General features: G+C 41.4%; 2 protein-coding genes across 5 annotated transcripts; one reads left to right on the top strand and one right to left on the bottom strand.

The window, feature by feature from the left end:
• The first annotated feature begins 1,789 nt into the window (after positions 1-1,789).
• On the top strand, positions 1,790-16,148 carry PFDN5 (prefoldin subunit 5). 2 transcript variants are annotated; one of them, XM_081321393.1, is made up of 6 exons: positions 1,790-1,966; positions 7,945-8,047; positions 9,582-9,613; positions 14,289-14,363; positions 15,515-15,620; positions 15,748-16,148. In XM_081321393.1, exons 1-6 carry the CDS (start codon positions 1,895-1,897, stop codon positions 15,825-15,827), a joined length of 468 nt encoding a protein of 155 aa, XP_081177519.1. In that variant the 5' UTR covers positions 1,790-1,894; the 3' UTR covers positions 15,828-16,148. The 2 variants fall into 2 exon arrangements, with proteins under 2 accessions (XP_081177519.1, XP_081177520.1); XM_081321394.1 differs by lacking the exon at positions 14,289-14,363 and having other exon boundaries at positions 9,582-9,670.
• Positions 16,149-16,398: 250 nt separating this feature from the next.
• On the bottom strand, positions 16,399-24,767 carry LOC308664289 (zinc finger protein 589-like). 3 transcript variants are annotated; one of them, XM_081321385.1, is made up of 4 exons: positions 22,530-22,788; positions 21,744-21,852; positions 20,609-21,064; positions 16,399-19,641 (listed from the first exon to the last, which is right to left on the bottom strand). In XM_081321385.1, exons 1-4 carry the CDS (start codon positions 22,587-22,589, stop codon positions 19,631-19,633), a joined length of 636 nt encoding a protein of 211 aa, XP_081177511.1. In that variant the 5' UTR covers positions 22,590-22,788; the 3' UTR covers positions 16,399-19,630. The 3 variants fall into 3 exon arrangements, with proteins under 3 accessions (XP_081177511.1, XP_081177510.1, XP_081177509.1); XM_081321384.1 differs by lacking the exons at positions 16,399-19,641; positions 22,530-22,788 and adding an exon at positions 24,597-24,767 and having other exon boundaries at positions 19,674-21,064; XM_081321383.1 differs by lacking the exon at positions 16,399-19,641 and having other exon boundaries at positions 19,674-21,064; positions 22,530-22,789.
• Positions 24,768-24,809: the final 42 nt, after the last annotated feature.

Raw genomic sequence — 24,809 nt, 5'->3', positions numbered from 1 at the left:
TAACTTTCCTTTCTAGCCAGTAGCTAATTCTTAAAGTGGAATGCACCTTTTTAAGCTAGTTCCCTCAGCGGCTTGTCTTTTCTGTCTCTGCAGGCTTTTCCTTGTTTGATGAGTATATGGAAGAGGGAAAATATGGTGTGTGTGTGTTTTCAAATTCTTCCTTCAGAAGGAGATGGGAATGAGAAAGACAAAGGCAGGGAAGGAGGGAAGGAAGTCCCGCCTTAGCACTTGGCCACCAGCAGCCCTGCCATTGACTTTGCTTGTCAAAAGTTTGCAAAAGGGGATCACGTGACCCTGGAACACTGTGAGCATCATAAATATGAATCAGTTGCCAAGCATCCAAATATAAATCACATGATCCTGGGCATGCTGCAATGGTCATAAGCGTGAAAAATGGTCATAAGTCATTTCAGTGCAATTGCAACTTTGGTCATCAAGTTTTTGACACCTTGCTAGGTGATACTCGAATATTGCCATATCCTAAAAGTGGTACAATAAGTGAAAAGGTTGAAAAGCCCTGTACTAGACAACTTATACATCCTTCCTTGGAATTTTAGTTCTACCTTTATTATAGCTTTTTTAAAATTATAAATTTGGTAAGAGCTTGTTGGTGGCATAGACTTGAAAATGGCTGCTAATAAATTACTTGGTAACAAAGGTACACAATTTTATTAATATGTACAGCTTCTACATTTTGTTTTGGCATTTCTTTTGGCTTACCTTGGCACAAAAATGTCCTTTTTATGTGCTGATTGAGCAAGGTCTTGAGTATATGAGCAATAGCCCAGAGCTGGATAAATTATTTACCATAAAATGGGAAATTAACTCTTTCCTGTTTGATCTCCAGAACTCTAACTCTGTGTCAGAGCCTCTGATTTAAATTTCCAGAGGCTATGACATGGAATGTGGTGAGCAACCTTGATCGTTATGAAGTCCTATTTTTGCACTGAGAAACTCTTGTTTTGATCTTAGGGAGCCTTCAGGTCCAGGGATATCAATAGATGTAATCTCTGTGCATAGGCAGTAGGAGAGAAAAACCTCTCAAATCCAAATAACCTGCATTCTTGAACCAATTGTTTCCTCTACAGATCCTCAGATTCAAAAAGGAGATATTCAGTAAGGATATCGGATTATTTTGTATTCACTTTTAGTCAGCACTTCAAAGGCACAGGTTACTTTCTAAAACAATCTTAATCAGTTTTACCCATTCAGCTGCATTGGATTAGATGAGTTACTTGGTCGACCAGGAGAACAGTAGTTGAAGTTATGCATCTGGAGGGGATTATACAGGATGTATAATTCTGGGAGTTGAAGTCCACACACCTTCAAGTTGTCAAAAGTTGAGAAGCACTAATCTAACCAATAAACGGGTAAGCAGACTGAGGCTGCGGTTAGACGCCGAGATGCAACGAAGACCTCAGATACCCTCCGGATGCTTGGGACTGCCCTTCGCGTCATCCCCAACCAACGGGGATGATGTTTGAGATCTTCCATCAATAGATCTAAGATCTTCCATCAATAGCTTTGGAAGGGGCAGCAGCGGGCTAAGTTCGCTTGATGGGGGAGATTCAAATACATAAGCGAACGCAAATCACTTGCATGGTCCAAAGAATCCGTCCCGATTTTGTTTTTTACACGCTTCAATATAGATTTGCCTCTCTGGACGCGTGTAAGTGCGGTTGTTTTTTTCCTTCTTCTTACTTCTGTAACAGCGCTTCCGCCCTCTAAGAAGAAGTGGGGGCGTGGCGTCCCGGTCCTTAAGCGTCTTTCTATTGGCTGGGCAGGGCGGCCTTTTCGGCTGGCCGTGAGTCACAAAGGGCGCCTCGATCATAGACTCCAGCAGCTAGAGCGAGCGTCACTACCTTGCCGCGGAGGGATCTCTCCGCCTTCTAAGATGGCGCAGCAGGTGAACATCGCGGAGCTCTCCCTGCCGCAACTGGAAGTGTTGAAAACCCAGCTGGATCAGGTGAGAAAGCGGAGGGTGGGCGGAGGTGGGTAGGGTGGCTTGTCATCCGGCACAGAAGGAGAGGGCGCTTGGTCAGCTCGCGGGTGGAATTAGGTGGTCCTTTTCGAGACCTAACCCGGGGGTTCCTCCACTTGGCCTTCAGAAGCTCCCATCTCCCCCAGGGATGGGGGAAGGAGGTGAGAGTTGGGAGCCAAACGTCCTGGAGGGCACCCGGTTGGGGTGGATGTTCATGCCGAGCCCAATTATTCGAAAGAAAGAAAAAAAGGAGGACAGACCCATTGAACTCAGTATTATCCCCAGATAAGTGTGAGTGAGACTGCAGCCGTCACGACTTTCCCTGAATCTCCATTGAATAAAAGAAGGGGAGGCAAGCTTTTAACCGGATAATAGGATTTTGTCTATGGCCATAGAGATCTTTGTCTTCTAACGTTCATTGTGATGCCACGACCCCCTGTGACTTTCCAGGGGCTCAACTTCATTTAGTGACCGTTCAAAGTTACAGTGGCCCTGAAAAGAGTGGTTTATGACCATTTTTCACACTTATGGCCGTTGCAGCATCTCCATGGTCAGCTGATTTACATTTGGATGCTTAACAACTGACATTTATGACGGTTGCAGTGTCCCAGGGAGTCATGTGATCCCCTTTTGCAATCTGACAAGCAAAATCAATGGGGAAATCAGATTCACTTTAACAACCTAATTTAAGAACTGCAGTGATTCACTTAAGAAATGTGGCAAGAAAAGTCGTAAAATGGGGGCAAAACTCACTTAACAAATTTCTCACTCCGCAACAGAAATGATGGGCTCAACTGTGGTTGTAAGTTGAGGACTACCTGTACCTCTGAGTCTCTAGGTTGTATCTTGAAGTCTGAACCTCAGGACTTTGGGCAACTCGCAGATAGGTAGTTTTAAAATGGAAATGTGTATTGAGTATTGAGGAACATGAAAGTGACTTACCTAGATGTTCACCAGCTTTGGGTTTTATATAGTGTGCTAGACAACCCTTTATCCCATCAGTCCTTCAAAAAAACAGTATGTTCTCTTGGGAACGCCTTGCTTAATTCAACTGTTTGGGGTCATTATGCTTTGCCTTCCCCTCTTTCCCCTCAAAATGTACATGAAATTGTGGATCTTTTGGTAAGTTTATTGCTTAATGTCAGATGCCATAGGAAGATCAGGTAAAAATCATGTCTCTCCTCTTCTCAAAATGAGTATTCTAAATAATTTCACTGCTCCATAAATATTAGTTTTACATAACACTTTAATATTTGGAGTGCTTTACTCTGAATATTTTCTCCATCATTCCTGCAATATTTTAATATAATAGGCCAGACACATTATCTCTTTCTGTTACTGTATAAATTAAGCGAGGAGGGTCAGTGCTTAGAATTATAGAAATAAGAGGTTGCTTTGTTAATGGCTTTCTAAATGAAGTTAGATCTGAATTCAAAAGGTATGGTCACTCTTATTTTAAGAGACTGATGTAATTCACAATCTCCTGTTTGTCTATCCACTCTTGTTAATGTGAAAAATTCATTCAAAAATATTTTTTAACATTGAACTTGAAGACAGAGATGGTGTTTTATTTGCCAATGTCACTGACTTAAATGACATTCACAAATACAGCATGGCAAACTGGAACTCTTAAGCCTTCTCTCTCAGCAGCCTTTTTGTTTTTTAAATGCTGGTTCTTTCTCCTTTGGATTAGCAGTTTGACAGTTGGTTTGCTGGTTGGTTTCATTCTTTTCCAAGGGGGGAGGGGGAGAGGGTGTGGTTCACATAGTATCCTTCCTCCAATCCTTTGTGTGTGAGACGGGACTCTTTGCTGCATTTCTAGTTATTAAAAGATTTTTAAAAATCAAGGGGAATTAAGTTTCATAAATTGGGGCATGTAGTTTAGAGACTTATGACTAGAGTTTTCAGCACTACCTCCCATCCTTACACGATAGACCAGGGGTAGGCAACCTTGGCTCTTTTATGACTCGTGGACTTCAATTCCCAGAATTCCTGAGCCAGCCATGCTGAGGGGAAAGAGAGAGGTTTCCAAGCTGAGCCATGCTGGCTCAGGAATTCTGGGAGTTGAAGTCCACGAGTCATAAAAGAGCCAAGATCGCCTATCCCTGTGATAGATCAAACTCATCAAGCAGGAAAGGAAGGGCAAAGGGAATGGGAAAACTATAATAATTCTTTTTAACTTGAGATATTAACATACAAAGCTTCCCTACTAAAGATGTAAGTATGGAGTTCCCTTGATCAGGATCAGCAACCAAACAGACAGCAAGCCAAACAAAATGAATAAGTCTGAAATAATACAAAATATTTGTAGTTTGGGTGTAGATTTTGGCAGTGGTTTGTTCTTCAAGCTTGCCGTTTAACTCCTGAACATTTTGTTACTAGATTAGGTAACATCTTCAGCAGGACTTCGGCTGAAGTGTCTTGTTCTGTTCCTCTTTAGTTTATATAGGTCTTGTGGTGTGGTCAGTTGGTCACGTGACTGGCTGTTTGCATTTTGCGAAAATCAACTGGTGAGCAATTGTTTTTATTGGGCATTGTTGTAGATTGTGATGTTAAAGAAACTAACTTGATGTTGAACATGATAACGGCAGCACGGTTACTGGTGGGACAATATTGGAAGAAGGATAGTTTGCCCACTGTAGAAGAATGGGTGTTTAAAGTTTCGAATCTTGCAGAAATGTCTAAGATTTCTGCTTATCTGAAGGATCATTCACAGGAAAGATATATTTCAGTTTGGAGGAGATGGATAAATTATATTCAAAACAAATATGGGACCAAAAAGTACCATTTAGCTTATGAGTAGATTTTAGTGGGATATTGTTATTGGTACGTTGTTTGTAGTTATGTTAAAAGAGAGTTAAAGCGCATTATGAATTTGGTTAATTGTATATTATGCATAATTTTTATTTAGAATATGATTATTGTAACTATAATCCTGTATTTAGCTCTGGGAAGTGGGGGGGAAGTGGGTGGGTTTGGGGTGGGAGGGATTTGGGGATATATTGTAAAATTTTGTTTTTGTAAAACTCTTTAATAAAAAAAAAAGAAAATCAACTGGTGAGGTGGTTGGTTCTGTCATTGAACTGGACCATTTGAACGACCAATCTCACCATTTGATTTTCGCGCAATGCGAACAGCCAGTCACGTGACCAACTGACTACACCACCACACAAGACCTATATAAACTAAAGAGAAACAGGACAAGATACTTCACCCAGAGTCCCACTGAAGATGTTACCTAGTTTGGTAATGAAACATTTGGGAGCTAAACAGCAAGCTCAGAGAACAAACCTCTGCCAAAATGAACAGGTTTTAAGCAGACCACAGGATGGTGCTGGTCTACTACAAATACAAAAAAAGAAAAAGAAATTGGAATGAAATTCAACATTACTTCAGACTACAAGGCTTTATAGTAATATTCATAGGTACAGAATTCCAGACCATGTACTAAAGTAGCAAAAGACTAGCACAGCACAATAAAAGTAATTAAATTTAGCACAGTATTCCTAGCTAAAAGTTTATATCTGTCAGTTTATGTAGAACATCTACAGATTATAACAAAATAACAAATTATTTTGAAGTACCCAATATTATGTAAATTTCCTTAATCATAATCCTAAATATATCTATAGGAATTAAAATCAAATTGCTAGCTTATCCAAATAACCCTAGTTAAAAATTTTGCCACAGCAATGAAGAATTTGATCACAAAGAAGACATTTAATATAAAATTGATTAGAATGTCCAAGAAAGGATTGTAAAACTGGATTAATCAAATCATTATACGAGCTAAGATAAAAGCTACAGTACAGGACTATTTGCTCCATTGATTTTAGATCATGGTTCCTTGAAGTAGTCCTCAAGTTATGACAGCAATTGGGACCAGAATTTCTGTGACTAAGTGCAACATTATGGGACTTCATTACTTAGTAATAGCAATTCTTGCAGTCCCCATTGCTGTTGTTAAGAAAGGATTGTGGGTTATTAAGAGAGGACCTCCTAACAACTTCCTGCCAACTTCGTCAAAGTCGGTGGGGAAGCTGGCAGTTGCAAGTCCCAGGTAGTTCACAACCAAGCTAGCAGACAGGTAAATGGCTACTGCCGCATGGGAAATGGGGGTGGATGGCTGGGGAGGTGTGTTGCACAACAAGGCTTGGACTGGCTGCTGCCAGCTTGTGTGGGTGCATGAATGGTGGCGGGTGCAAGCATAGCAAGATTTGGTGTATTTGCTGCCAGATGGGAAGGGATGCCTAAGTGGCAGGGGAGGTGTGGCGTGGGTGCAGCAAGGCTTGGGGAGGGTGCACAAGTGGCTGAGGAGGCATGGCGCAAGGCCCTCAAGGTTTGGGATGCTGCAACTGACATAAGTGCAAGCTGGTTGCTAAGTGCCCATATTTTGGATGATATGACTGGGTATTTCAATGGCTACAACTTTGAGGACTGGTCATAAGTACCACTTGTTCAGTGCTGTTGCAACTTGAAACAGTTTCTGAATGAGTGGACATTAACTGAGGAATACATGTAGATCAGACCAAGAAATCAACTCCACAGAAAGGCTAAAACTACTTTGAGATTGGTTGTAATAAGAAAGCTATGCTGTCCCTCCTCCTCCTTCCTGTATCCAGTGAATTAAGGAAGTATCCAAGTTGCTTCTGAATGTTATCTCATTATTCTGGACCTAAGAACCTAAGAATTTCTGCAAATTTCTGTCAAGCTCATGTTACTGTTTACGCCATGTCCCTGTCTGACAGGTATATACTGTATCTTGCTATGCATGTTAACTGTTGCTTTCATTTACAACAGGCATCTTTCAGTATTGGGTATTTGGGGAGGCAGCAGTGGGGAGAGAGGGTATTGTTATTTCCTAATTTAAAGCCTATGTGGAATATGGAGGAGGGCAGGAAAGAGAAATCCATGCAAGATTAAAATGAGTGGGGTGATTCTATTGTTAGGCCATTATTCTAAGTGTGTTCATATGTTGAGGATTGCTTTTATCTAGTTTTGGTGACGGTTTGTTGCTGGAACTTTGTACTTTGATATGGCCCAAGGGCTAATCAATAAAAGTTGTTGTTATATGTTGAGGATCTAGCTGGAAAAGATCTAGCCGAAAAATATGTTTTAACTGAATATGTTAATATTAGTGAATGAACTCAATTTAATTCCTGGGATTAATTTTCCTAAGAATCCCAGGATTATCATTTTGATATTTAAAATCTATGTTCTCCTACTTTTTTAAAAAAAAAAGATATTTGCTTTATGTGATAATCTTACATAGTTTATTGTCCACTAGACTGGTTATAGAAGATTATATGGCAAGGATTTATGCAATTAGAATTTGAGCCAACTCTTGTCACTCATTCTCTGTGGGTCCTGTTATTCTTTAAATTCCACATTTCCATTCACTAATGGAGTTGTTAAGGAACCAGATCTCCGATTTTCATTGGTCAATATTAAGGTAAGCTTAGTATAAACATATGTTTTTGTAATCCCTTTCACGTTGCTGAATTACAGCTCACAACATTCTTTAACATCGTGTTTGGAAATTTTAACAACTTCAGAAAAGCCACAGATTTTCCTCCCTGATTTGGACATTATGCTGCCACACATGGAAATGCTTGTAGTTCAGTCTTCTTACATGTTCATATGTGCAATAAGCCAAAATATTCCACTGGGAGCAAGAGGAAATTGTGGTTAATGGGCACGTTTGTGAACTATATAGCCACAACATCTCCATCATTTTCTTGCAGTGTATCTGTTACATGGTGTCATTTTGTCATAGAAAGCATGATAAACTTCTTGATGAGAACAGGCACATTTAAATAATTGCCACATCTCTCAATGCACTAAATAGCACAGTGATGAATTTTTCTAAGAGTGTTTTAGAATGTCTAATCCAATAATTGTTTGGAAGCTGAGAGTATGGCCTTCATTGCTGAACTCTTGGGTTTTGTATGTTTTTTCTCCAGGAAGTTGAATTCCTTTCTTCATCCATTGCACAACTTAAGGTGGTACAGACAAAATATGTGGAAGCAAAGGACTGTCTGAATGTGTTAAATAAAAGCAACGAAGGCAAGTAGTAATTCCCTTTTTAAAATCTCTCTCCCTTTGTAGCCTCAGCTCAATCTCGAAAATGTGCATGAGATTTTTATGGGAAACCTCTGGTTTTGCTGAACTGTAGCTCCTAACATTCCCCCACATTGGCTGTGCTGGCTGATGCTGGGATGAGTTTTACATCTGCCAAACCAGAGTTTCCCACCTGTTTTATGACCTTATGCCTCATCTCCTTGTGCCTAGAAGATTCTTCTCTGTTTTGATTATAATAAGTCTGTTTTGGTTACATGGTTGGCTGAAGTTTCATTGGTACATTTTAGTGGTCAGTTTGAGATTATTCATCTGTGGTTTAACTGAAGACTGGAAAAATATTATAAAACTTGCTAAAGCAATGTTTCTTAAAGGGTTTCTCTCTCTCTCAGGAGCCTTTCCCATTTTTAAAAATTATGAAGGACCTCAAAAAGAGCTTTTGTTTGTATGCATTACATTTAACAATATCATATTAAAATTAAAATTGATGCATTCGCTGCCATCGTTGCTTCTCATGATTGTGTGGGATTTTAATATAGCATAGGCTAGGAAATGTGATTTTTTGGACCTCTTGAGATTCCAGTACCACACCTTAAGAAACACTACTCAATAGGAACTCAGCAATAGTTTCTGTGTCTCAGATTCAAAAAATGGTCCTGTATTGAACTCTGTTTCTGAATTACTATTAAATATTCTGCAGATTGGGAGAATAGTTCTGGGCATTTTCCTCTTTATTTTTTTCCCTGTTCTATATTAAAGCTTCACAGTGCAATTAGTAAAATGAATAGCACGGTGGGCTAGTGTTGAAGACATTCGCCTCATACTCGGAAGTTTGAGTTCAATCCTAAGTAGCAACAGATGTTTCTCTCTCGGGGTGCAAAGAGAAAATATCTGCTGTGAACTCTGCATAGGCATGAGGAAGGGCATCCGTCCAGTAAACACTCAGCTTCATTGAGTCACCCCAAGTGTACCCAGAATTAAGGGATTATAGGGTCATAAAAAGAAAAAAAGTGCAATTAGTAAAATAAATGTAAAACAAATAACAGAAAGGGGAAAAGATGCACTTAACATGGCTCAAAGATTCTCCAAAATATTCAGATCTTAAGATACTGCTGAAATGACACTAATATCTTTGTTAGCTTAATGTCTAAGACTAGACCATTTTGTATGGGGGCTACATAGGTGAGATGGCATTTCTGTGCACTTTCCACATGATGGATAGTTGATCTCAGCAGTAGAAGCTAAGGAAAACATTCTTTAGCAGACCTTAATATCTATATTAATAAATCTTGCAAGTTGTCCTTCCTCGAGTATTATGGTCCTAAACCAATTACAATCATTATGCAACATTCACTAACAGTTCAGATCATATTGGAACTACGTGTTGCCAGCTAGTATGATTTGTTTAACATGGTATATGGGCTGTTCTAGCTGCTATATTCTGTATTAGTTATAATTTATCCTTTTGTAGGGTAGCCTTATCTAGAACATATTGCAAAACCTATTTTTCTCCTTTGCTTAGGTAAAGAGCTACTGGTTCCACTCTCCAGCTCTGTATCCTTTTTACAAAATATCATGGAAGATCTTCAACTTTTTGACTTTTTCTTCCTCGTAAGTATAGTAATTTCTAGCAATTCTAATAATTTGGCACTGGGATTAATCTACAGTCAAACAGTTTACTGAATTACTATTATTTCAGCGAGCCCAAATGTGTTTTACCACTTCTAAAAAAGAAACACTGTTTGCACAGGCTAGCTATTCTGCCATCATTTCTCATGGGAATAAATCTAGAGGCAAGTTACCTTGGAAGCTGTAGATTTCTATATGTTGTACTTAGAAGCTTTGTACGGGCTGGGAAGGAAGGAAGGAAGGAAGGAAGGAAGGAAGGAAGGAAGGAAGGAAGGATCTAATCAGTAAGAAATCAGAATCCCTTCTAATGCCATACTTTTCAGCAGAAAGCAGTTGGCACATTTGTATGACATATTAATTACAGCTTATGATGAAGCATAATGTGCGAACCAGTGCTGGCTGGCTCTGTATTATGCTTTCTGTTGTGACTTCCACCAGTTGCTCAACTGAGAAACAAAAATGCTTCCATGGCAACCCAAAGTGTAGCCTGATGACACACTAATCGTACTTGCAGGAGAAGTCTCAGAACCTTGTAGAAGTTCTGTTTTAAGTATTGATAAACAGTGTTTTTCTACAAGAAACTGCAGCACTTTGAAGCCATCAACTACCAGCACAAAAAAAAACTATACCAAGAGAAGAGGAGGAGAAAGCATCTTAGGGTGGTCTGTTGTAGTTCAACCTCTAATTCCTATATTAGAACAAACTTTCCATTGAAAAAAACAATAGAAAACAGCTGAGAACTGTCTCTTATTTCTGTGGTTCTAATTCAAACTCTCCAAGAGAAAAGTCTCCTTTTTAAAAGGGGGAGAGGCATCTTTTCATTTAGCTCATTTTGTATTTGTGTAAATGAAGAAAAATAACAGCTCTCAAAAGAAACCAGCATGGCTGCATAAAGAACTCTCTGATAAACTGAAAGATAAAAAGGACAAGTATAAGAAGTGGAAAGAGGGGCACATAACTAAGGCAGAATATCAGCAAACAGCCCGTGCCTGCAAAGATGAAGTGAGGGAAGCTAAGGCTCAAAATGAACTAAGGTTTGTGACCAAAGTAAAAAATAACAAAAAAAGCTTCTTTCAACATATAAGAAACAAGAAAAAAGTTAAGGAAATGATTGGTCCATTAGTGGGGGAAAGTGGCAAGAAGGTGACAAGCAACAGGGAGAAAGCAGAACTATTTAACTCGTTTTTTGCATCTGTCTTTACACAAAGGGAAAAAACAGTCCAACCTACCAAAACCAGTGCCATAAAAAACAATAGAAACGCAAGTTAAGATAGGCAAGAAAATGGTAAGTGAGCACCTGTCCAGCCTAGACGAGTTCAAATCACCAGGACCAGATGGATTACACCCCAAGGTTCTCAAGGACCTGGCAGACGTGATCTCAGAACCACTGAACTATATTTTTCAAAGATCCTGGAGCACTGGGGAACTACCAGAGGACTGGAAGAGAGCTGATGTAGTTCCCATATTCAAAAAAGGGAAAAAAATAGATCCAGGAAACTACAGACCTATCAGCCTGACCTCGATACCTGGGAAGATTCTGGAAAAGATAATCAAACAACAAATCAGCGAACACCTTGACGCAAACAAAGTTATCACTAAAAGCCAACATGGGTTTGTCAAAAACAGATCATGCCAGACAAACCTTATTGCATTCTTTGACCAAGTGACAAAACTAGTGGACCAGAGGAATGCTGTAGATATAATTTACTTGGACTTCAGTAAGGCATTTGACAAAGTAGATCACAACCTACTACTTGATAAGATAGAAAAATGTGGGTTAGATAGCATCACCACCAGATGGATTCGTAGCTGGCTGACAGGCCGTACTCAGCGTGTGGTCCTCAATGGAACTGCATCTACATGGAAGGAAGTGTGTAGTGGGGTGCCCCAGGGCTCTGTTCTGGGCCCAGTGCTCTTCAACATCTTCATCAACAATTTGGATGAGGGGATAGATGGGGAACTCATCAAATTTGCAGACGACACCAAGCTGGCAAGAATAGCCAATACTCCAGAAGATAGGCTTAAGATACAGGAGGTCTGGACAGACTCGAACACTGGGCACTATCTAACAAAATGAAATTGAATGGTGAAAAAAGTAAGGTTCTACATTTAGGCAGGAAAAATCAAATGCACAGGTATAGTATAGGTCAGGGGTCGGCAACCTGAAAAAGGAAAAGAGCCACTGGGAACCGGTTCCATCACACATAAAAAAAAGTGGGAGCCGCGTGCGTGCGTCCATGCACGCGCATGCGCAAAAAACGTTTTGCGCATGCGCAAAACGGTTTTTTCTTGCGCATGCGTGGACGCGCGCGTTTGCCTTTTTTTATGTGTGGTGGAACCGGTTCCCGGTTGCGCAACAGTGACGGCCCGTCTGCAAAGCTGCTGCTTTCGGCAGCCTGCAAACGTGCCGCGGCAGCTTTTGCAAGAAGCGGCGCCGCTACCCATTCCGAGAGGTGCGCGCGCACCTCCCCGAACGACCGTAGGTGCGCGCGGACCTCCCCAAACCTCCCCAAACGTCGGCAGGTCTCCGGATGGCGGCGGCTTGGGAGAGGTGCGCGCACACTCTCCAAACTGCCACCATCCCGTTTGCACAGCTGCCGTGTTCGTCAATGTTTGACGAACGCGGCAGGTCTCCGGATGGGATGGCGGCGGTTTGGCGAGTGCACGCGCACTCTCCAAACCGCCGCCATCCCGTTTGCACAGCTGCCGTGTTCGTCAATGTTGGACGAACGCGGCAGGTCTCCGGACGGGACGGCGGCGGCTTGGAGAGGTGCGCGCGCACCTCCGCCCTTCGGAAAGGTGCGCACGCACCTCTCGGAACGGGCAGTGCCACTCTCCATTTGGAGAGGTGCGCGCGCACCACTGCCTGTTCGAAGAGGTGCGCGCGCACCGGGCGGCTGGGAGCCGCAGGAGACAGCTCAAAGAGCCGCATGCGGCTCCGGAGCCGCGGGTTGCCGACCCGTGGTATAGGCGGTACCTCGCTCAATAGTAGTGACTGTGAGAGGGATCTCGGAGTCCTAGTGGACAATCACTTAAATATGAGCCAGCAGTGTGCTGCAGCTTCCAAAAAAGCCAACACAGTGCTAGGCTGCATTAACAGAGGGATAGAATCAAGATCACGTGAAGTACTAATACCACTTTACAATGCCTTGGTAAGGCCACACCTGAAATACTGCATCCAGTTTTGGTCACCACGATGTAAAAAAGATGTCGAGACTCTAGAAAGAGTACAGAGAAGAGCAACAAAGATGATTGGACTGGAGGCTAAAACATATAGGGAACGGTTGCTGGAATTGGGTATGTGTAGTTTAATGAAGAGAAGGGGGAGGAGTGACATGATAGCAGTGTTCCAATCTCTCAGGGGCTGCCACAAAGAAGAGGGAGTCAAGCTATTCTCCAAAGCGCCTAAAGGCAGGACAAGAAGCAACGGATGGAAACTACTCAAGGAGAGAAGCAACCTAGAACTAAGGAGAAACTTCCTGACAGTTAGAACAATTAACCAGTGGAACAACCTGCCTCCAGAAGCAGTGAATGCTCCAACACTGGAAGTTTTTAAGAAGAGACTGGACAGCCATTTGTCTGAAATGGTATAGGGTTTCCTGCCTGAGCAGGGGGTTGGACTAGATGACCTCCAAGGTCCCTTCCAACTTACTACTACTACTACTACTACTACTACTATTATTATTATTATTAATTTCCTCCTGCAGCCGTTGTCAAATGATATTTTTCCAAATTAATGTTGTACCTATGATAGGACCTCTGTAACTTAGCATGATTATAACATTTGGGATTTTTAAGATACTAGAGAAGGCAAAAGAAACTTTAAATATGGAGCTACATTGATTATACAAATATAAACCCTCAAGAATCTCCTGTTTTCTAATCTTGGAGACCACAGGAGTTGTGTCCTTTACTTAGAGAGCTACAAAGATATGCTTTGTTTTAGGTTTTCTCAATGCATAGCCTACAGGTGGGAAGGTGTATTTTGTTGTGAGTATATTTTTAGATACAATGGCAACCTCTGGCTCAATTGAAAAAGAACAACTGTGAGCTTAAATCTGCCGAGTACTTGCATGGGAGACAACCACGAAACCCCAGGCTAGTGTAAAGTGGTCCCAAGGTACTGTGTTAACGTAAATCAGCCAAAAGTAAAGCTGTTCTAATGTCTACAGTTATAGCTTGGATGTTTTGTAAAACTAAGCAGAGTTTGCAAGCCAGTTCCCAAAAGGTACTGATGATGAGACAGTTGTACATTCTGTCACTCTTTGGATTGCCTGAAGCAATTTAAGTCTAGTGCTATATTTGCATCCCACAAGCTCCAAACAACTCCAAAAATACTCATTACTATTTTGCAATTTTTATATTATTTCGTGGAGAAATACTGATGCCAAGCTTTATAATATTACCTCAGTTATTATAACTATTCTTTCCAGTATTGTTTCTTCATCAGCATGAGAGTTACGACCTAGCAATGCTTGTGTCTTTTTTACTTACTCCACTGGGGGACTTCCTCTTTGGACTAAAAATTTAATTCTTTTTTCCTCTTGATTGTGCTTGATTCCTCCTGGATCTTCTGCTTTTCCTTAACCTTTCTTTACAGATGTATGTTCCTGGGAAGCTTTCTGATGTGAGCCATGTATTGTTAGATGTAGGTACAGGTTATTATGTAGAAAAGGTAAGACATTTATCATTTCTGTGAGGCTGATGTTAAAGGAGCATCACAATTCCAAGGAGGCAACAGTACATCATTGAACATCATAGGAAATGCAGAGTTCTGGTCTTCCACCATGCAGGCACAGTTGTACAGAAAGTCCTCGACTTACAACTGTAATTGAACCTTGAATTACTATCGTAAATCGGACCTCATTTTTTTGCAATGGTCATTAATGCTGCAGTTGTTAAGCAAACACCACCATTTGTTAAGCAAATGAGCCTTGGTGGAGCAGTGGGCTAATGCCTCCTTAAGTAACACTAGCTGCCTGCAATTAGTGCAGGTTCGCATCCCACCAGGCTCAAGGTTGACTCAGCCTTCCATCCTTCCGAGGTAGGTAAAATGAGGACCCAGATTGTTGGGGGCAATAAGCTGACTTTGTAATAATGCCGCTTGGGAGGGGGTGTGAAAGCTCTAATAAGCAGGCATATACATAGAATGAAGGCTACTGCTAAGCTTGTAAGCCGCCCTGAGTCTTCGGAGAAGGGCGGGATATAAATGGAATTAAAATAAAATAAAATAAATAAATAAATCCATTTTCCTCAATGGGTATATATGTGCAACTATGACTCCTCTCTCCCTGGCTTGCCTTTGAGCCAGAGGCTTTAAAAGAATGGGTCCCTACTTGTGTGTACCCCAAACAAGGCTCTTCCTGGTCTGATTTTTACACCAGGTTGTGAAAAAAGGCACATTTCCTGAGAAAGTATAAGGTGCAACAAAGGGGATCTTCAAAAGAGTTAACAGAGAATTCTAATCTTGACAGAAATAACCAAATTCAAAGTGTTTTTATTTCATTCATTTTTATATGACTCTATGCCACCAAAGTATTTTGCTGCTGCTTACCTCAGCTGATCCCATCCAGTTTCCACTATATACAGGGGTAGATTGTAAAAGGGATTGAAGATGGGCCATTTAGTGTTCTCTGAATCTTCCAGAAAACACCCAGTTCTGCCCACTGTTGATTGAAAAATACAAGCCAAAATCTGATTGGGAAAAATCATCCAATTAATTTGGATTTACCACATTAGCAGTTGCAAGGTGCTAGCTGGGTATTCTTTGTTGATAAAGCCATTTGATTGTAAACAGTGGAGTAACAATGCCGTTGATCTTGGCAGAGAGTGGATGAGGCTAGAGACTTCTTCAAGAGGAAGATTGATTTCCTGACAAAGCAAATAGAGAAAATCCAGCCAGCATTGCAGGACAAGCATGCAATGAAGCAAGGTAGGCCTTAGCAGCAGGGAAAAACTGAGGAACGCAAAAACTGTAAATGTAACTCTATCTGATTCTGATTGTAGCCATTACTGCTACAATGCCTTCTTGACTCATTTTGATTTCTTTTCTTTCACAGCTGTAATAGAAATGATGAACCAAAAGATTCAGCAACTGTCAGCAGCAGGTGCCTCACAAATGTTGCCAACAAAGGCCTAGCAAAGATGACTCCCTTGCCCACCTATTATGTGATAGTCAAAACATCTGGAGGGAAGCAGCATTCCTGCTGCATGCAGCTTAAAGGGAGGGTGGGAGGGTAAGGGGATGATAATTTTCTGTTCTGTTAAAATGAATGTGGGAGTGTTTCTGTTTTTGGGAATGATAACATCTTGAGGACCTCATCTGCTCAACTCGTTGAGTTTTCAGATGTTACATTTTGCTAGTTATGGCACCTGGATGCCATCTTTCATAAGATGCCCAGTGAAATGCAGTGCTTGTAAATGGAACTGTACAAAATAAATAGAACAAAGCAAGTAATAATTGCATATTGACTAATGCATTGCTGCCCAGAAAGCTCCATGGCCCACCTGATTTTATTTTGTTAAGGTTCTTTTGATTTTTTTAAAAAGGGATGTAATCAATTTGAGTTACAAATTGTAGTTTGAAGAATACTTCTGTATTTGCTGTGTATCCTGAAGGTACTCTTGGAAAATAATTAAGTGAGACCTGCAGATCACAGCATTGTTTAGAAGCATTTCACTTGTCAAGAAAAAAGGGACAAGTATCCTTCCATGATGAAGGACTAGAGAGGAGTGAGGCAGTGGTTATCAACCTATGGTCTGCAGACCCCTGGGGGGCTGTGATGTTGTCTCAGAGGGTCCACAAAGGCTTGAAAAAATGTTGATTTAAATCTTAAGTCTTGGTGGTCCGTAGCCACAAAAGGTATTTAAAGGGGGTCCATGGTAAAGAAAAGGTTGAGAACCACTAGAGTGGGGAACACATGAGTGAGCTTTTGAGGAAACAGACGTTTGTGGAGTACAAAGTAGCAAATGGTTTTATATACTAGTACAGTCATTTGCATGAATAGAGTGAAGCACAGCAGAAATTCGGACCATGTTATAGTTAGATGCCTATTGTACCGAGGTGTAGTAAAATGAGATTTTGCTGTACTTACATGTGCACACATACTTGAGATAATATAAAGAAGCCTAGATCTAGGTGCCAGGGCCAAGCAGTCCTTAACACTAGGATCCTCAGCAGGGTTGAACTGGCCAGTATAGTGGAAACATAGTTAAGCATACTTTAAGTGAACCATGAAGTGCGAAGTGTGTATGATTTCTCTATTGCTTCCACTTAATTTTCACGATAAAAGGTACACTACTTACATAGGACTGGTCGCTTAGTGAGTGTTCAGAATTATGTAGGACCTCCCTGGGGGTAATCTAGTTCCAAAGGTCTGATGGCTGAGCCCTCTCAGTGATCACATGACTGTATATCATGCAACTCAGCCATTTGCAGTGTCCTGCAGCCATATATATTTATTTTGTATCCTGCCTTTAATTTTATTTTTACACATAACTCAAAGCAATAAACACATCCAGCACACCTCCCTCCTCCTCTTTTCCACACAACAACCCTGTGAGGTAGGTTGGGCTGAGAGAAGACAGACTGACCCAAAGTCATTCAGCTGGCTTTCATGCCTAAGGCTGGTTTAGAATTCACGGTTTCTAGTCTGATGCCTTAACCACTAGGCCAAACTGGCTCTATGACATAATCTATCTAAAACATAAAGTTTATATTATTTAAATTTTAATATACATAAAACAACTGTTTACAATAGATTTGCCAAAACACAGCATTTACTTCCAGTTTTTGGCAAAACTGGCTCGTAGCAAACCATTGGTTCGCTTAATGAATGCTGCAAAAAAGATCATAAAATCAGATCAATAACATGGGTGGCCCATTTTATGACAGACTTACAATTGTAATGGAAGGTCTTCCATTGTGGTCGTATGTCAAGGACTACCTGTAATGATTGATATTTTCAAGTATTTGTGCACATGTAAATCAGATGCAAAAGAATTTAAAACTATCCCTTTTCTGAAGTACTGTATTACCATAATTCCTAAACTGTTTTTAAATTTTTCTAATGACATTCTAATGTGATTTTGCAAATATTGAAGAGTATGTTAAAACCAAGACAAACATTGCAATTTTACAAATACGCATTTTTTAGTTTCCTCTTACTATCTGAATGATTCTTTCATGGGTTTACAAATTCTGCTGCCAAAGAAGAGCCTTTCCTCTTTCAGATCTAAGTCAGGTTTTAATGCTGTCGGGTTGTTAAGAGTTAATTTCTCACAGCAAACATTCTTCTGTTTCTGGCTGAGATAGGTCATCGCCACTGGTAGTCCAAGCTAGTCTGCTTCTGTTTTTAGAATTATTATCCCATACTCAAAAGATAGAATACCTCAACTAGCAGATGCTTGTCAAAAGTGGAACACCACGCCACGCTTATAAGCTTTTGGAATTTCTCGATTGGCCACTGTTAAAATGGGAATAAAGATAGTTTTGATTCCTGAGAGGCCAATCCAGGCCAGTATTCTATTCCAGAGAGGTGTGATGGATGTTTATTAAAAACCACAAGCAGAAAATAAGTGCATCAACAACTCCATGAGCTGAAGAACCTGCTGTCATTTGTACATCTCACAATAGTTTTTGCTAATATTCCCCAGTTCTTTTTGAGTTATTGTTTCTTAGTCTCATTTTATTTATGAGTATTTTTTTCTATTTTACCTTTATTACTTTATAAATGATTCAAGGCATACGTACATACATAACACCCCTTCCTCCTATTTTCCATAGAACAACAACCCTGTGTAGTAGGATGGGCTGTGAGTGAGTGGCCCAAAGTCATTCAGCTGGCTTTCATGCCTAAGTCAGGACTAGAACTTACAGGACAAATGGAAACAGGCAATAGTGTCAGCCACTTAGACAAACCTATATTAGCTGAAATGAGCCAGTCTGAAAGTATTTCCTTCCTCAGAATTAAACTATATCTCTTTCCCTGGTCATCTTGTTTTACTACCAGACTATTTATTTCACCCTGCCTTTTTTCAAAAAGCGTTCCACTTTTGTCTGGAACTCTACTGTCTGAGGCACTCTACTGCCTCTCAAATCCAGACATGGGGTCTCGCTACAGGTAAGCAAAATATTTAGAATACAAACAGTTTGAGTTCAGGGTGGGCTATTTTCACTTTGGCGGATGCTTTTCCAAACAGGATCCTGGGGTTTGAACATCAGGTTTTGGACACTGTTTTTTAAGAGCCACCAGTTTTGATATTTCATCATTTCAAAAGGGAAATCATAGCTCTATTTTGCAATTTTCCTCTGAATTTGAGCAACATGGGTTCTGAAGTCTGCAAAAAAAATGTTTCAAGGGTGATAAGCAGGGGAAATGGTTGCTTTTTCCCTAGATTAGAACATCCATTCTAAACATATACCTCTATCTTAACTTTATAAACACATCTATAGGCAAGAACCTTTGATTTACTAATGCTGACAATTTCCATCAAAGCTTATATATTATTGCCAATTGCTCAGGTTATCTACTTATTTCCTCTCACTAATTTTTTTGCTCAATAGCAAACTGCCAAACTCTAGACACATGATTTCCTGAGGGAAAGAAAAACACAAAGGCGTTTTAAGCTTTAGGTTAAAGTCATTTGAAACTGGGAAATTATTGAGAAAATGTAGAGAGCGCATCACCATCCAATTATAATATGTGGCATCAAAAACCCCACTCTTTACCAATAATAATAACAGACCATTCCTGCTCTTGAGGAAACTTCTTTTAAAAAGCCCAAATATTTTGTAGTTCATGTCTGTTTAATATGTTTACTTCATATAGTAGCTCCCACAATCATAATCTGTTCTTTTGCTGTGTGCCTCCACCTTTATAGCAGTGCAGATCTATTGTCTATTCAATGTTTGGTCCATATTCCATTTCTGACACCCTTTGCCTAGTTTTCTACTGAAAAGACAATCATAAGAAAACAAAGTAAAAGTGAAAGCAACTAAGATTAGGGGATACAAAACACTTTATTGCACAAACTGGGTTTCAGTCCTCTTATTCCTCCACTCTTCAGTGCCCTCACTTTTTCCCCACTTCACATCCATACCTTTCCAGAGAAAAATAACTCAAAGGTACTTCCTTATCCATTTTTTCCCTTTGAAGTCCCAATAAATCTTAGTCTGACTGAAGATCAGATCTCCTGCTTCTCAAAAATTCTTATAGCTTTTAACTAAAAACTTTATTTACAGTCACAGCCTTCTAGTTCTCCGATGGTGAGAACTATTTTTTGATCCTGCCTCAAGAGGCAGATCAAGATCTGGACACAAAAACAGTTTTTCTTCCAACAAATGACCAGAATCCTGAGCTCCAAGCTGAATTTCCCGCCTCCTCCCATTCTTGCTGCTCCCTAGTTTGATACACTGGCTCATTCGGGGCCTTTGATCTGTGCAAGCAAGATCCAGGATGCGGAGTCACTGGACCGAAACTATCCTCGGGCTCCAGGCTACTAACCTGGACATCACTTAGAATTCACATCCCACCAGGGAGAGAAACCCTCAACGTACAAATATTGGTTTGTGCACTCGCTTGTGGCGGATAAGGGTTGTGCTCTTGGTGAAACATTCTCCACATTCCACACAGATGAAGGGCTCTGATGGGGTGGCCCCATGATGGGCAATGCGGTGGCGTTCCACTTCTGAAGGAGCACGGAAGCGCTGTCCACATTCTGGACACGGGTGGCCAATGGGGGAGTCCGTGTCATGGCGCAAACGCTGGTGCTTGATCAGGCCAGCACTATGTGCAAAGCCACGGCCACACTCAGGACAACAGAACGGTCGGGCCCCTGTATGTGTTCGCCGGTGCTTGGCCAGGTTCTTGCTTTGTGTGAAGCTGCGACCACAGTCCCCACATGTGTAAGGGCGCTCACCTGTGTGGATGCGCTGGTGCTGGATCAGGTTGGAACTCCAGCTGAAGCTCTTGCCACAGTCACGGCAGACGTAAGGCTTCTCACCTGTGTGGGTGCGCCGGTGCTGCACCAGGTGTGAGTTCTGAGAGAAGCTTTTGCCGCAGTCAGTGCAAGTGCTGGGACGCTCACCGGTGTGCGTGCGCTGATGCCGTAGCAGTTTTGACCAGTGGCTGAAACTCTTGCCACACTCGTTGCAAATAAAAGGGCGCTGCTTGCTGGACCGGGAGACAACATTGGTTGCTACAGCCATGTCACCCTCACCGTAGTTGCCAGGGACTAACAGATTCCCCTGCCGTTCTGTGGAAGAGATTTCCTGCTGTGAACTTGCCCTCCAGGTGGGTTGTCTGTTCTGCATTGTGGATTGGATGGCCTCATGCTTCAAATCATCTTCACTCTTGCGCACCACACCTCTGTCCGCTATTGGAGGGAAGAAGCGCTTTGCTCAGAAAGATACATCTGGGTTTTACAAAAAAAGAATTGATTGCCTCTTCTGCACAGGGTTAGGAGTGAGGAGTCTCTGGCCCTTCAGGTACTATAATTGCTTCCATCTTGTCTACCCATTGTCCACACTGCCTGGTGTTGACTGAAAGAGCAGGAACACCTGGAAAACTAAAGGATGCCTATCTCTGCTATGCACAAAAGACTTTAAAAGTCTTTTAAAAATCACTTTTAGAAGATCAGGACAAAAAATACCTTACATAACTGAAATGTTGATTCAGTTGAATTTAAAGGTAATTTGTTCAGGTAATATGCCCTATACATGAAATAATTTCAATGGCAGTTTTTGAAAGGATACTGTGCCACTTCTAAGAGACGAGATGAAGATTTCATCCCCAGACACTCGTCTAAAAAGCTAAATTAGGATTAGTGAACTCTGGATTCAATTTCTTGGCTGGAATAACAGAAACTAGCAAGACTAATTGTGCTGTCCATGCTCCCTCTTCTTCCTTTTTACAATTCAGTGAATTTAGGGGGCATCTGCCTAAGTTCCTTGTTCTGGACCTAAAACATGCTTTAGCGTTCCCCCTCCCCCCAGCATTGGCAATGGAGTTTGCACATCTCTATCAGATCACTCTACAATGCCCCAGTTTCTCACCTATGTAGATTCTCCTTATGGTCCCACTTTTATCTGAGCCACGGATCTCTGCAATGCCAGGATCTTCATGCTCCATTTCAATTTGAGAAATTTTTAAGTCAGAATGTATCTGAGAGAGAGAAAGAAAGAAAGAATCAGAAAAGCCACCCTGTATTTGTGGGTAATGTAAACATTTGTCTTTTGGTGGCTTTCTGGACACTTCTAGTACATTTTCTCAGTTGCAGTATGAAACTGGTTGGTTGCTGCCTTCTTCAAAGATGATTTTTTTCAATTCTCAGTCTAAACATAAATTTCTGGGATTCTGTAATAAATTCCTATCCAAGTAATAACCAGATCTGATCTTGCTTTGCATTCTGAGGTCAACCAAGGTCATCTAGGTAATGATGATCTTGGTACTATACAAACAAGCAAATGTTGGTTTAAAGAAAATATAATTGGCCACAATTACTCCCCCCCCCCGCTCTCTTTTAGCACTTGGGTAAAAGCTAGTTGCTTGTGATCAAATTCATTATATATATTTTGTACTGCCTAGTTTCTGGGGCTCAAATCCAGTCTAGCAATGTAATCCTGAGAAAGTCCAAGCCAAAATACATCCTTGACACAGTGTATAGAGAATTCTAGCATTTTAAGCTTGATCTCCTTGACAGCAAATGAAGTTCTTCCTATACCACAGACGGGTAGTAAATCAACCAGCTAGATCCTGAATTATTGGAACTATACAATTGGCTTGTCCCTTTTTTGCCTTGCAAATAGGGGAACCAATTTAACTTAATCTTATATGCATACCTGACATTGATTTGAAAATCCTGGACCAATAGTGATGGTTTTTAAGTCCTTATATGGCATGGGTCCGGAATACCTCGGGGACCACCTGCTGCCGGCGTCGACTCCCCTCCGCCCCGTGCGTTCCCACAGAGAGGGCCTCCTCAGGGTGCCTCCAGTCAGAGAATGTCGACTGGTGGCCCCCAGGGGGAGGGCCTTCTCTGTGGGCGCTCCGGCTTTGTGGAATCAGCTGCCGGTTGAGCTCCGGATGGCACCGGATCTCCGCTCCTTCCGGCGTGGGTTAAAGACCCATTTATTTGAACAAGCTGGCCTGGCCTGATGGGGAATTACTTAGGGTTTTAATATTTATATATATATTTTATTGTTTTTATTGTGGGCAATAATTTAATTCTTTTTTAACTTTTGTACTTTTGTAGTTTTAAGATATGCCCTGTTCACCGCCCTGAGTCCTTCGGGAGAAGGGCGGTATAAAAATTTAATTAAATAAATAAAATAAATAAATAAATATGTTGGAGTTCAAAACAAGTGCATGCTCTTATCAGCATCCTGCCATTAGTTTGGTGTTCCAAAGACCAGGGATATTACAAGTATCAGGATCCCAACAGCTATCTCTTCTCCAACTCAGGGATACTTGACTATAAAGCCACCAAGTATAACCTTTGCCCACTGCCCAGAGCAATAAGGTCCTTTCCAATTTTGTTATTCTCTTCTGTTATTCTGCCCTTTTTTATGACCTAACCCAGAGACTGTGGCTTCCAAAATAATTAATGCAGTAAGACTGAGGAGTGTTCTCATTTTAACTTCCATGTATGCATAGTTGAGTTTTTGTTCTCAACTTCTATACAAATTGTCAGCTTTAAGAGCTACTTTCAGCATGCTAACGACAGAAAACGTATATTTAGTTCCAAAAGATTGTGATTTCCCCAATGTAGTTGTTTACATTATTAACAAGAAGACAAACAACCTGGTAAACAATCTGGCTCCCACCTCTACATAAGTGTTTCTTAACCTCAGCCACTTGAAGACTTGTGGGGATTTGGCTGGGGAATTATGGGAGTTGAAGGCCATGTGTCTTACAATTGCTGAGATTGAGAAACACTGCTCCACAGTATCTCTGAACTGAGAAAACATTTCCCATTTATTTTAGTTATATATGCAGCAGTAAAAGGCACAGAAGCTGTGCTAGAAAAGGATGAGATGAGAGACAATGAAAGCAATCTGGATTCTACTGGAAACCTTTTAGTTTTTAAGGTGCCAAAGAACACTTTACCAGGTTCAGGAGTTGCAGTAAGCCTTGGATTATTGGGTGAGAATTACGGGTGACAATAACTAAGACAGAGTTAGCTGGGTTTAGTGTTATAAACCATAAATTTTTAATCTCAATGGCTGTGTTTGCACAGGACGTAAATCAATTTTATTATAGCTCAGGATACTATACATTTTCTCTGTCAGTTTCATATCTTTTGATCTCCATCCCCATTACCACACTTCCTTCTCCTAGTGCACTGCTCCGAGATTGCCCTGGGAAAAAAACAAGCATTCATTTTCGCTTTCGTTACTCTAAGCTAGCAACCCCTAACTTGGTGGAGATGGGCCCTGGGGTTTGCTTCCTCAACTGCAACTTTTAAATGACAGCTTTCTCGGGGTGGCCATCTTGCGAGGAAGTCTCGCTTGGGGCAGCCAGCAAAACAAGCCCGCAGGCAGTGCGAGGGAAACGGGTCAGAGCGTCGCCTAAACTGAGTGTCAACGAGGGGCTTCATCGCTGGAAAAGAATAACCGTTTTCCCCCTGGTCGAGGAAGAAAAGGAGTGGGGAAATAAGGAAACCCTTCGTTCAAGCTCGCAGCAGAAACAATCTGATCCCAACAAATAATGCGGTCTTTTGCTACGCGAAGGGGTCCTGCGTTTGGTCGTGCAGACAGACCCACGTTAGGACCTGTCGGGGAGCAGAGAAGGAGGTTATTTCAAAATCTGCAATCTTGCCCCAAATGTTTTCCTACAGGCGATGCTTCAACCCCCCCCCCCTTCTGTCTAACCCACCCGCGCGGATCCCCCCCCCGATTAAAACTCACTTGCCCGGGATGAAGGAATCCCCAGTCACGTCCCCGGGGCGCCTAAGCACCACGGGAGGATCCAGCCACCGCAGCGACTTCGCTAAAGCCCAACTCTCGGCTCTGGGGGCTGCTGGGAACAGGAAGGTTCCCCGATTAATTTAACCCCCTATTTCTCCACCTCCTCCTCCTCGCTGCATTTCCTGGTGATCGCTAGGAACCGAGAGGAACTAG

Source organism: Vipera berus (genome assembly GCF_964194415.1).
Source record: "Vipera berus genome assembly, chromosome: 2".
Taxonomy (NCBI): Eukaryota; Metazoa; Chordata; class Lepidosauria; order Squamata; family Viperidae; genus Vipera; species Vipera berus.
This window is presented reverse-complemented; position numbering and strand designations above follow the sequence as displayed.

Excerpts from the sequence above, each read along its gene's own strand:
- LOC308664289 (XM_081321383.1), bottom strand. The coding sequence starts at position 22,589 with ATGCCATATAAGGACTTAAAAACCATCACTATTGGTCCAGGATTTTCA. Across the intron at positions 21,853-22,529 it reads GATTTTCAAATCAATGTCAG|ATACATTCTGACTTAAAAAT; the intron begins GTATGCATATAA and ends TCTCTCTCTCAG. Across the intron at positions 21,065-21,743 it reads CATAAGGAGAATCTACATAG|CGGACAGAGGTGTGGTGCGC; the intron begins GTGAGAAACTGG and ends TCCCTCCAATAG.
- PFDN5 (XM_081321393.1), top strand. The coding sequence starts at position 1,895 with ATGGCGCAGCAGGTGAACATCGCGGAGCTCTCCCTGCCGCAACTGGAA. Across the intron at positions 9,614-14,288 it reads TGGTTCCACTCTCCAGCTCT|ATGTATGTTCCTGGGAAGCT; the intron begins GTATCCTTTTTA and ends CTTTCTTTACAG. Across the intron at positions 14,364-15,514 it reads CAGGTTATTATGTAGAAAAG|AGAGTGGATGAGGCTAGAGA; the intron begins GTAAGACATTTA and ends TGATCTTGGCAG.